Genomic DNA, 13,474 nt, shown 5'->3' on the forward strand with positions numbered 1-13,474 from the left:
CCGCGCACCGTGATGAAGAGTGGCCCCCACTTGCTGCAACTAGAGAAAGCCCTCACACAGAAACGGAGACCTAACACAGCCATAAATACATAAATAAAAATTAAAAAAAAAGATAGTGAAGTAATAGACAACGACATCCCTATCCCCCACTACCAACCCAGGTCCAGATGACTTTGCAGGTGAGATCAACTAAACTTTGAAGAAAAAAGTTGTTCCACAAAACAGCAAAAGAATGAAAGTTAATCAGTTCATTTTAAGCAGCTAGTGAATGAAATCTTGATTCCAAAAATAAAATTAGAAAATCACCTCTTTGCAACTATCATTATAATAACGAATTAAGGCAAGAAGCATCACATAGATGCTAAAACTAGTAGGTTAAAATTTGAGAATTAAAATAATATTAGCATGGCCTTAAAGTACTACTCCACAAAATACTTACTAGTTGCAAAGAGAAAAACAGTAAATTTACAACAGAAAACCTGGCAAATACAGCTTTAACCAAGTGATCAAAGTTAACATTACAAGTTATAGGACAAATCAGCATCCTCTGCCTTCTGATAAAATACACTGAGAATATAACATGACTTCTGTGGTATTCCTGCAAAAATACATAACCTAGATTTACTTATAAGAAACAGATAAACTCAAAGTAAGGGATATCCTACATAATAACATGCCTATATTCTTTTAAAACGTCAATATCATGAATCAAAAAGACTGAGGAAACATTTTAGATTAACTTCCAGATTTTGATAATTATGCTACAGTAATGTAAAATGTCTTTATTTTTAGGCAATACACTCTAAAGTATTTAGGGGTTAAAGAATAAAGTAAAGTAATGTATCAATGAAGTTTCAAGGAATCTCCTTGACAAGCTATTAATTACGAAGGGAAAATTAGTAACTTAATATAGTGGAGAAGCTGGGCTGACAATCATGCTAACCAAATGATGATTCAGAAAGTGAAAAAAAGAATATAGAGAGATATATGTATATCTACAGAAAGTAACATACACATATGTATAAAGAAAAAGAGAGAAACACCATAAATGAATAATAAAACAAATGGGGCAAATGTGAATTACCTGGGTAATGGTTATATAAGTTTTTATACTATTCTACAAACTTTCTGTAAGTTTGTACTAAAGTTTTAAAAAACTAAGATATCAATGAAATTCACCACATTAGTATACTATGAAAAAACAAAATCTTTAAAAAGGAAAAATCAAAGTATGTGTAAATTATGGTAAGCTATTAGAGAGAGAGAGAGAATGTGGTCATATAAAAAAGTCATATGCACAGTGATTTACAACCAAAAAAGTATTTGCACTTACATGATCTTACTTGGACATGAATAAGCTATTTTATTATTCATTTTTCAGTATTTATTCACTACTTTGAGTTAGGTAGTTGTATTAGTTATGAATGGATGCATAACAAATTACCCCAAAATCTAGCAACTTATAAAAACAAGTATTTTTAAACTCAATTTCTGAGAGTCAGGAACCTGGGCATGGCTTAGTTAGGTCCTCTGGCCCAAAGTCTCTCACAGGCTGCAATCATCTCAAGGCTCAATAGAGGAAATGGAGGTCCCACTTCCAAGCTCACTCAAGTGGTTGCTGGCAGGATTCATTCTGTAAATGGGCCTCTCCATAAGGTAGCTCACTTTTATCAGAGTAAACAAAGAGAAAGCAAGAGAAGCCAGTCCTTTGGAACCTAATCCTTCAAGTAGATTTAAGCCTACCATCTTGCTATTTGTTATCTCTTTGGCTCATCCATCCTTTAACCTATCTTAAACACAGACAGATTAAAAGAAAAGGAAAAGGAACAGAAAAAAGATATACCCCACAACTACTAATCATAAGAAAATTGGAATGACTAGAATGACTACATCTATCACACAAAGTAGATTTCAGGACAGGAACTATTACTAGATAAAGATATATATTACAAATGATTTTTTTAAAGGTTAATTCATCAAGAAAATATAACATTCCTAAATGTGAATGCATCTAATAACTGAGCTTTAAAATATATAAAGCAAAAACTGACAGAACTACAAAAAGAAATTAAAAAAACACAACTACAGATGGAAATTCCAATATTCTTCTCCTCTTTCAGTAATTAACAGAATAGAAAGAAAATCAGGAAAGTTAGAGAGGACTTGAAACTTCAACCAGTTTATTCTATTGACATTTATAAGGCACTACACCCAACAAAAATAAACTATACATTTTTTTCAAGTGAACATAGAACATTCATAAAGACAGACTATAGCTTGACATTAAAACAAATCTCAGAAAATGTAAAGAGGTGAAATGGTATACAGCATGTTCTCTAATCAAAGTAGCATTTAAAAAAATAGAAAGGGACTTCCCTGGTGGCAGTGGTTAAGAATCCACCTGCCAATGCAGGGGACATGGGTTCGAGCCCTGATCCGGGAAGATCCCACATGCTGCGGAGCAACTAAGCCCGTGCGCCACAACTACTGAGCCCGCGTGCCACAACTACTGAAGCCCGCACACCTAGAGCCCGTGCTCCGCAACGAGAAGCCACTGCAATGAGAAGCCTGCACACCAGGACGAAGAGTAGCCCCCACTCACCACAACTAGCATAGCAACGAAGACCCAACGCAGCCATAAATAAATTAATTAATTAAATAAATTTCAATAAAAATAAAAATTAAAAAATTAAAAATAGAAAGAAATCCCAAGATTTGGCTTTGAAAACCCCCAAATATTTAGAAATTAAATCACGCTTATAAATAATCATAGGTAAAAAGAGAAATCACACTAAGAGTAGAAAATACTTTGAACTGAGTGAAAATTAAAATCCAGCACACCAAATTTCGTGTGATGCAATGAAAGAAAAAAATCTGAACAGCACAATACCTATTTTTTAAAACTGACTTCATAATTAAAAACCTTCCTGCAAAGAAAATACACCCACAAATAGCTACACTGATGAATTCTATCAAACATTTAAGGAAAAAATACTACCAGTCTTATACAAACTCTCGTCAACAGACTGGACATGGCTGAAGAAAGAATTATGAGCTTGAAGACATTTCAACAGGAACTTCCCAAACAGAAATGCAAAAAGAAAAAAGAATTAGAAAAAAAAAAGAAAGAAAGAGAAGAAGAGAGAGTGAAGTAGAAAAAAACATTTCAAAGTAATGAATGACCAAGAGCTTTCCATAATCAATGACAGAAACCAAACCACAAACCCAGGATCTCAGAGACCACCAAGTAGAATAATACCAAAAATATGCACTTCAGCAGATCATTCAAACTGCAGAAAACCAAAAACAAAGAGAAAATCTTGAGGAAAAAAAACCTCTTTACCTACAGAGGACTAAGGATAAGAATTACAGAGGTTTCTTTCTCATCAGAAACCATGGAAGCAGGAAGAAAGTAGAGTGGAATATTTAAAGAGTTAATGGAGAAAAAAAAAAAACCACCAACCTAGAATTCTACATGAAAAGCATCCTTCAAAAGTAAAGGAGAAATAAAGACTTCTTCAGACAAAAACCAAGGAAGTGTATTATCAGTAGACCTGCCCTACAAAAAATGTTAAAAGAAGGTCTTTGGGGAGAAGAAAAATTATATAGATCAGAACTCAGATCTACGTAAGGAAAGGAAGACTGTTGGAGAAGGAATAAATGAAGGTATTTTATACTTCTTAATTGATCTAAAAAGCCTGTTTATTTAAAGTAATAATAGTAACAATGTATTGGGTGATTACTGCATATGGTTAAGTAAAATGAAGGATAACAGTGTCCTAGGGACAGGAAGGAGAAATTGGGAATGCTTTGTTTAAGGTACATGCACTATACATGAAGCAGCATAGCATTATTTGAAGGTGGACATAAAATGAGCTGTAAATGTATACTGCAACCATTAAAAAAATTTTTTTAAAGAGGTATAAGATGCTAACAGAGGAAATAAATGGAATCATATAAAATGCTCAATTAAAACCAGAGAAGGCAAAAAAAATGAGAGGGAGAAGATAAAAACAAAGAACAAGCCAATGAATACAAACAGTTATGAACAAGGTACTTATTAACTAAATTAATCATCCCTTGAAATGTGAATGGTAATGGCCTACATACACCAATTAAAAGATTGCTCAGAGTGGATTTAAAGAAAACAACAAAAAACCTAACGATAAAGTTGTCTACAAGAAACCCACTTTAAAAGAATAGGCAAAAAAGTTAACATTCATAAAAGAAGGTAAGTGAATGGTTAATAAGCACATGAAACGGTACACACCACCATCAGTCATCAGGTCAATGGAAATTAAAATATAATGAGATGCTACTAGGCATTCTAGTTATACTCACTAGAATGCCTAACAGTAAAGTGTTGGCAAGGATGTGGGGCAACCTGAACTCGAATACAAAGCGGCTCTAAGTGTAAAGTGGTACATTTTAAAAAATAACCAAGTTAAACATACACATATCCAATTTTACTCCTAAGCATAGTGTACAGTGAAACACACATTTACCCAGAGACATACACAAATGTTTACAGTCGCTTTATTCATAACAGCTCAAATCTGAAAAGAACCCAAATGCCCACCAACATGAGAATGGATTTTTAAATATTGTGATATATTCACACAATGGAATACTCTCGTTAATAAATAAGAAAGAACTACTGATACACAGAACATAGATAAATCTAAAAATCCATTTTGCTGAGTAAAAGCCAGGCATCAAAGAGCTTATGCTGTATATATGGAGTATGAATATTTATTTCACTTATATGAAAATCAAACACGCAAAATTAATCTGTGGTGACAGAAATCAAAAGAGTTGCCTAGACTGGGTCTAGAAAAGGGCAACAGGAAACGGGGATATATTTGTCAAAATTTATTGCACTGTACCCTTAAGACCTGTGCATTTCACTCTGTGTAAGTTACTGCTCAGTTTAAAAAAAAAAAAAAGATTTCTGGCAAATGCCTTTTCTGTAGTTCAAACACAGCAAGCAGTAGGTGCATTTTTTCTGCAAAGGGTCAGAAAGTAAATATTTTAGAATTTGCGGTCATATGGTCCCTGTTATAACCCTTCTGTCATTGTATCGTTAAAGTATCCAGACAATATGGAAACAAATGAGCATGGCTGTGTTTCACTAAAACTATTTACCAAAACAGGTGGCAAGCTGGATTTGGTCCACAGGCTGTAGTCTGCTAACTCCTGGTGGAGCAACAGAAAATCAATCTTCAAAATTAATTTAAATACACTGTAGTGTTTTTTCCTATATAGTGACAGGCATGATAATTATTAGAAGCCAATTATAGTCCTTCCTAAATTTGTAGGTTTTTCTATACTTATCTAATCATTTAAAATAGAAAGGTAAACTAGAAAATGCCTAAAATATATTTAATATGGAAGATCATTTAAAAAAAATCATTTAATGGCCACTATAGTATTCTGAAAAATTATCCAGGAATGTGAGAAATATTTGAGTTTAAGATACACTAGCTAGTAATAATTAAAGTATGAACTAGAAATTTAAAATACACTTAGTTACACACACAAAAGCTATGTTACCCACAATGCTGATGCTTTGATTTATCTGGTATAATAAAGTTCTTGAAACATGCCCAGCATCAATCATCATCACCTGGTTCGTTCTTTATTTAAAAGAATTGAAAATTAAGAACAGCAATTACTTCTCGCTGTTTTTAAAAGCATTTCAGAATACAAAATAACATATGGAAATAAAACAAATATTTTATGAGAAGTACCAAAAGCTAATTTTTTGCCTAATTTAGGCAAGGCTCAAAAACTGATACCCTGCAAAGAACATCCAGGGTATACAACTAGGTATTAGGTATAAATAAATCTCAAATACAGCACAGCCCTAAGTTGCCTGAAAATGTTTATCCATCTTCAAGAAAATTCTCATCTAAAAAAAGAATTTAATTCTCTCTCACCATGGTATATACCTATTAGAAGAAACACTAGCAAAATCAGAAGGCTTGGCTCCAGTATAAGTTTGCCACCTAATTGACTGTGTGAGAATTTGGCATCCATTCATTCATCAAGCATTTCTGAGAGCTTACTATGTGCCAGACACTGGAAACACAGTAGTGAAGGAAATATCAAAAATCCCTGCCCTCATGACATATTCTAGTGAGTCACTTAATCTCTAAAAACAATTCAGTTTTCTTTCACTAAGGTAATGGACTTCATATTTAAGGGTATTTTCAATTCTCTAAAATAAAATCCATATTACTTTCTGCATCCGGGAAAGCAACTGATGGAGCATAACCTGAAATCCACTCTTGCACTGGCTAAAACTATTTCTTGTGTCATTATACTCAGACAGCAAATAAAAGAAAATAAGTGACATTCTTGAAGAATTTATTTAAATTCGCTAATTTTGGCTTATACAATCTAGAGGAAATATGAGCCTTATTGGCCTATTACTTGGTAACTAAACTTCCTTGGATGGGATCCAAGCTTTGAAGCAGAACAATCTTATGAGAATTTTCTTCATATAATGAATAATTTTACAGACATTTCCAGTATTGCCAAGTGAATCAACTAATCAGCTTATCCTTTCTTCAGAGTAGGATCTGATCTTTGTTTCCAAAGTGCTTGCTGCAACACAGGTAGTCAGAGATCCTAACTGCGTATTCAAATCTAGTTCCTGAGCCTTACATTTAAATTTTTCTCTTATCTATCATCAAGATATATTTTTCCCCAAAATAAAACAGGCATGACAGTCCTTCAAGCATAACTCCTCAACTCCCAAATGTAAGTTTTTTAAATGTTTCATGTATTCATTTTTCCCAGATAAACTCTAGAATCACAAATTACATTTCTGGTAAGATCAAAACAACTCTCACTTTAAATATCCCTTCCCTCACAGACCCCTACGGAGACGCCAAAAGGGATCCAAGACATAAGCATACAGTTTCTAATCTATGAGTATCATTCCCAAATGAGAAATTAACATAAGTATCTACCAAAAAGAAAAAGTATATCCCACCAAAAGAGGTTTCTCCATTTACTTACAACTCATAAAATATGTTCGAAGTTTGCCAAAGCAAGCTAACTCCATCCAACTTCAAAAGACAGTATAAGCAGTAGTCCCCAATTATGCTAATCTTGAACATCCTATTGTTAGTCTAAAACTCTGCTATCTTTATGCTTATATTTTAAGATGTTTTAGGAATATGAGCACCACCATCAGATCCAATAAAACCACATGCAGAAGTGTTGAAATTGTTAGCTAGAGATGATGGACAGAAAGCATCAAAACAACTTTACATAAAATACATATAATATACACATGAATTATTTCCATTTTCTACAGTAATATGAACTGTAAGTGGTCTCTAGAACTAGATTCTCAACTCAGCTGCATCAAATACCAAATTGCTAAAAGAAATCTTAAAACTTCCATTTATATTTTAAAAGCCTCATATTGATGAACTCGATTTGTATTTTAGAATCCAGTAAATGAGAAGACTTTGACAAAACTGAAATGACTTATAACTCAGAAGAATCATTACTGTAAAATATTAATTATCCAGCTCTCCCGCTGGTCACCTTTTAGACAGTACCCTCATTGCTGGCAGCGAGGTACAATGAAAAAAAAAGGTCAGGTTTGGAACCAGAAAGACATGGGTTTGAACTCTGGTGCACCACACCTTGAACACAAACTTTCTGAACCTATTTTTTCATCTCTAAAATGGGAATATTAATACCTACCTTGAAGAACTGTTTCAATTATTAGTGAAATATATGTAAAGCATCTTGCATATAATAGGAATTGAAGAAACTTTAGCTGCTATTATTACTTTATTACTCATAAATGCATCCAAGACAAGATAAAAGAAAGGACATGACAGGAAAATAAATCAGAGCCTAGGTTACATGTAACTGCTAAAACAACAAAAGCAAATAAACACCCTGATAGTTAAAGCGAAATTTTGGGCTAAACATTTTGTTCACATTTTATATAAACAAGATAATATTGTAACCACTCTTTATAAACACATAAAATCCAAAATTAGCTACAGGTCTACTTATGTTGGAGCTAAATAAAAATGAAAGATTATTATAATACAATAAAACAGATAATTTTATGAACAGGTGAGATGATTTCACCATTGGAAAAAAATGCCAAAACTAAGATTTAAAAATGCTTATGAAAGGATATTAAAAGATTCCTACCTTTAAACCGACTGCTATAAGATCTGTAACAACACTGTATGGAAAAAGTAAAAAGAGAAAATGGAAAACAAAGTTAGAGAACAAGTTTTAAAAAGACAGAGATAATAAGATAAAGAAAAAAAGAAAAAGCATTATAATAACAAATAATAAAAATAAGAATGTGATGAGTTGTGAAATGTTAATACAAAGAAAAGTGATGGGACAGTCTAGCAACAGCAGAGTGTAAAAGCAAAGCTTTAATAGCAATGTAAGAAACAAATAATAAATTCTCTTTTGGTACGTGTTTATCCATTTACCTCTATTTAACAAACCCAAACCAAAACTTTAAATCACCAAAGTTCATTCTTTTAAATCACTGGTATGAATGATCATATTTAAAGTTTTAAATGAAACAAAACCAGTGAGTGGATTTTACAGAAATAGACGGTAACTTGCAAATTTGCATCTACCACCCAAAGGGCTCACCAAAATATAGCTAAGACAGTCTCTCAGAATTAAGAACACAAACATCAAACTTCAGACATCAAAATTTTCAAAGATTTGCTTTAAAAAAAATTCTACCACATCAAAACTGTGTTTAAGTATCAATTATCTCAGGAGGAAATGAACACACACACACACACACACACACACACACACACACAAAAGACAGTTGGGATTTGAGGTGGAACTAGAAAGATATGTTGACTGGTGGTTTGTTTTTTTAACTATCCAAAATAATGAAAAAGGACCTTTTTCAGGCTATGGAAGAATGTAGAAATTTAAGTAGCCTCCTAAAAGCATAAACTCACTGTGTTCAAAACCATATCCCTTAATACCAAGATGTAAAAACCCCACATAGTTCTGCCAAGCAAAAATCCATCTCTTCCAACTCCCCAAAAAACCATCTTCAATTAAGTTTGTCTCCATATCTCCTAAGAGAAAGCTATAATAAAATTCTATATATTGTTAATAACCTATGTCATCATTACTTAATAAAAGTAAACAAGTTTGTTTAATGATGCAAATTTAACTGTTTTAAACAATAAACATGTAGAGTTAAAAGTTCTTCTTTTGAAACTTAAATTTTGTTTGAAATTTAAATGTGATAACTGACATTTGTGCATAAAAAATTAGATTGTGTAATATGTACTACGATATTGGTCCCGATGCAAAGAGTAAATCATGCTGCTACTTGAACTTCCAAATGAACTTACCTTCCAGTATGTCTTACTGCCCCACATATTTAAACCAATAAACTCATTCTTAGCTTTCAAACCACATTTAGGGTGAAGAGAAAGTTAACTTCTTAAACACTATCTGAAAGAGTAAGTCTGCACTTCACAGTTGCCCAAGAGTTTAACAGTCAAGATACATAAGCCAAGAGTCCTCTTTCTTATCACTATAACTTTTCCAATACAAAAAGCTAGTCTGCTTCCATATCTCAAGTCAAACCACTAGTCAAGACAATTCACTACACATAGTGAAATACTACTTCCACAGCCTTTCTCAACTGAAATATTGGCATAATTATACAAATAATTAAGATAGCAAAATTCTGCACACATGTAAAGTGTAATTGAAAAAGGTGGTGTGAAATGAGTTTTCAACAATGCTCTCAGAGAAGCTTCAATTAAACAATAAAAACAGATTCAATTAAATTTTTAAAATACTTTGGAGAACATCACCACCACAACTGAAATCTAAAATTGCACTTTGTCTAACGTCTGTAACAGTGTGCAACGTACATTCAAATGAGTTAATCCAATATATTATCATATAGGCTTATTATAAAACTAGGATAAACGAAATCTAATGAAGGCAAACATTGTTCGAACATTCCATCGTCTTTACACAGCATAATTACAATCAACTATACGGCAACATGTACGCGGCTTTACTGTTCAAGCAAGTTCCGTATACTCCACAACCAAGAGGTCTACAGAAATCTTGTCATCAAAATCAAGTAAAAGGCCAAACAAAATCTCAAGTGCATAATGAAAATAAATAAGTGGATTTGCAGGCTCTAATAGAGGTGGTTTTTTTTTGGATCTTGATGCACATAGACTACGACCTTCAACTAATTAACCAAGATCCTAATCTAGTTGTTTTCTTAATCATTCAAATATCTGTCTGGTCCCACCCCATAATCCTGGGTCCCCAGAGAAACATTTATATCGGTGATCCTAAATCTCTATTTTGGCCACAGACCTCATTCACTTTTAAAGCGTTTCAAAGCTCTCCGAAAATCGCACTTATGCAATATTTTGCACACATCGCAGGGAATTCACAAGTTTCTTGGGGGGCGGGGGTTTGGTAGGGGCACGCGTCCCTGGTCACCGAGTCCAGACGCCCGGTGTACGGTAATCGTTAACAGAGCTCCCAGCACAAGCCCGGAGACCGCGTGGGACCCCGGCTCCGGGACCGGGTCGCCGTCCAGACGTGTAACCGCGCGTGCCCTCGCCGTCCGCCACTCCGCGGCCACTCGCCTCCCCGCCAGAGGAAGCTCCAGCGCCCGCCCCACCTCCCCGGTAAACAGCAACTCTCCGAGCGGGAGGACGCCCGCCCCGAGCGCCGCCTCCGCCTCCCCCAGCGCCGCGCACCATTTTCTGAGAGGAAGTGTCTGGAGGCCGGGCCGGGCTCCCCTGACTCTCGGGCAGAGGGCGGACCTCGGCACCCGCGGGCTGCACCGGGCTTTCCTCCGCTTCCTTGGGCGAGGGTGTGAAGAAGCGGACATTACGGGGGCGCCGCGAGGGGGAAGGAGAGGCTGCGGCGGACCGCCCCTCCGGGACTCGGGACTCCCCGAGGAGGCGCCCGGAAGCCCCGCCGTCCGGCTCGGCCCGGGCCGCCGGCGCCGCACCCGGCTCCCCCGCTCCGACGCGTCCGACCGAGAGCCGAGAAGAAGCGGGCAAGCGCAGCCCGGTGGCCGCCGAGCACTTACCCATCCATGGCCCACACGGAGGAGCGCACAGTGCGGAGACTGACGGGCCCACCGCGAACGGAGGGAGGAGGCAGCGGCAGCAGGGCGGCTCCGAGTACCGGCAGGCTGTGCTTCTCCGGAGCTCCGGCCGGTCGAAGGTGGAAAGAGAGTGGAAAGCAGGGGCGGAGACCAGGGACGCTCCCGCCACCGCCGTGCCCCTGCCTTCCCCACCCCCCCGAGCGCGTCCCCGCCTCGCCTCACCCCGCCCCTCAGCGTCGACGCCCTCCCTGGGCCCCGCCCACAGCCGCCCTCCGGCTCGGCTCCAGGGCGCCCTCTTCCTGCGGCCGCCCTGAGACTCCGCCTCCGGGTGCCCCGCCCCGGCGCGCGCGCCCCGCCCCCGCCTCCCTCCTGCGCTCACGGGAGCGCGCGCCTTGTGCTTCCCGCTTCGCTGCCCCACCCGCGCTCCCGCGGGCTCCGCCGGCCTTCCGGCTTCTCCGCCCGGGGCGGCCTAGCTTGGACACCTCCCTCTACCGGCGGGAAAAGCGTTGGGGACCCGACTCCGGAGAGTAGGTAGGAGTGTCCCGCGAGGGCCCCAGAACCGCCACGGAATTGCCCCGGGTGGGCAAGGCTGTTGGCGGCTCGGCCCGGAGCAGGGAGGCCCGGCGCGGGCTGTGGTCTTCGGAGCCCCAGGCCTTGCAGCCCCAGGAAGCGCCAGTCACCCGCCCGGTGACCCTCACCGGCTCGATAGGTGTGGTTGGGATGAAGATGAAAGAGGGGAAAGAGACTGCCCCGAACTTGAGAATATTTGCATTTTTATACAGTTTTAGTCTCTGAGTGCTTTTCGACCTCGACTGTCTGGGATCGAATTTATGGGAAATATTCATCTCAGGATATGGAATGACCACTGTATTGCTAGCATTTTATAAAAGTTTCCACATTCTCCCTGTAAAACAACAACAAAAACCTACGAGGCAGTGCTTATTCTCGTTTTTCAGATGAAAATTTAGACATGAATAGAATGATTTGCCTACAGTTTCACACCCGCTAAAGCCCTTTCCTCTTAGTCTGAGCAAAATTATAAGCACATAACTAGTGGCAACTCGCTTTTTTTCCCTTTTATATTGTTTGGTTCCGAAATTGAATGATTTTTCAATTCAGAGATCGCCAAAACGTGAGCCACTAAACGCTGTCCTCCACCAAATTCTTAACCTCCTGAGTAGAAAGAGGGGGCCGCTCCCTCTCATCCTCATTTGAAAAGCCAGTAACGAGAAGCTCAATCATCTATCCTTGCTACTATCCCGCTTTTTAAAAGTGGGTGCTACCTAAAAGATTTAAACTGTCGATTCATCCATCATTCACTTAATATTTATTACTTACTCTGTGCCAAGCACTGCAGGGCTATCCAAGAAAATCAGGTCCCAGCCTTTGCGGTTGCATGGATTTCTCTCTTAGTTTATTTATTATTTATTTATTGGCAAAACAGTTTTCAAACAGCTCAGGTATCTTATTCAGAGAGATCATTTTTTAAATACTGTATCTAACCTAAATCCCACTTTCCAAAAGGTCAAATATATTTTGTTTTGTATGTTAAATCTAAATACTAATTGCAGTTGTAAACATTGCCAACCTACATTGCTAGATGGATATTAAAAATATCAGCAAGATAAGTAGCTGATGTGGTCTTGCTATTGTTGTTTTGGGAATATATTCTGTTGATGAAATTTCCTTAATTTTTTTTTTTTTTTAGCTACACAAGTAATAATATGCATACATGCTCATTTGGAAAATTCAAACAATATTAAATATTAAAAAGTTATAATTATTTTTTTTCACAAGCCACCCACTGCCCACGATAACCAGTGTAACAATTGTGTGTGCATCCTTCCAAGACCCTCACCGGTTTTTGCTTTTCTCACGTAAAAATCCTGGAGATTTTTTTTTCATGTCAGTACTTTTCATCTACTTAATTCTTTTTAATACTGCATAGTATTTCATAGTTTCATGTGCCATAATTTTATTTAACCTTTTCCAAAATAGTGGAAATTTACAGTTTCTAATTACTCAAAATAATTAACAGTATTGCAAAGAATGTCATGAATGTATGAACATCTTTGCACACATATATCTGAGGAATAGATTGCTAGAAGCAGAATTGCAGAACAAATGGCATAAGCATTTTCAGATTTCATAAATATTGCCAAAATGATTCCCAAAAAGCTGAACCAATTTACTCTTTATTTTTTATTTATTTATTTATTTATTTATTTATTTATTTATTTATTTTTGGCTGTGTTGGGTCTTCGTTTCTGTGCGAGGGCTTCCTCCAGCTGCGGCGAGCGGGGGCCACTCTTCATCGCGGTGCGTGGGCCTCTCACCGTCGCGGCC

At 37.5% G+C, this 13,474-nt stretch overlaps 1 protein-coding gene across 4 annotated transcripts in view; it reads right to left on the minus strand.

The window, feature by feature from the left end:
- PTBP3 (polypyrimidine tract binding protein 3) overlaps positions 1-11,493 on the minus strand; it is a 96,935-nt gene extending 85,442 nt beyond the window's left edge. For 2 of the 4 annotated variants that reach the window (XM_036854634.1, XM_036854633.1), the window contains exons 1-2: positions 11,111-11,242; positions 8,191-8,224 (exon numbers count right to left, since the gene is read on the minus strand). In XM_036854634.1, coding sequence (XP_036710529.1) covers positions 8,191-8,224; positions 11,111-11,118 — 42 coding nt within the window. In that variant the 5' untranslated portion in view covers positions 11,119-11,242. Of the gene's footprint in view, positions 1-8,190; positions 8,225-11,110 lie in introns of all 4 variants that reach the window. The other 2 variants (XM_036854636.1, XM_036854635.1) reach the window with 2 other exon arrangements.
- Positions 11,494-13,474: the final 1,981 nt, after the last annotated feature.

This window comes from Balaenoptera musculus, chromosome 6, assembly GCF_009873245.2.
Source record: "Balaenoptera musculus isolate JJ_BM4_2016_0621 chromosome 6, mBalMus1.pri.v3, whole genome shotgun sequence".
NCBI lineage: Eukaryota > Metazoa > Chordata > Mammalia > Artiodactyla > Balaenopteridae > Balaenoptera > Balaenoptera musculus.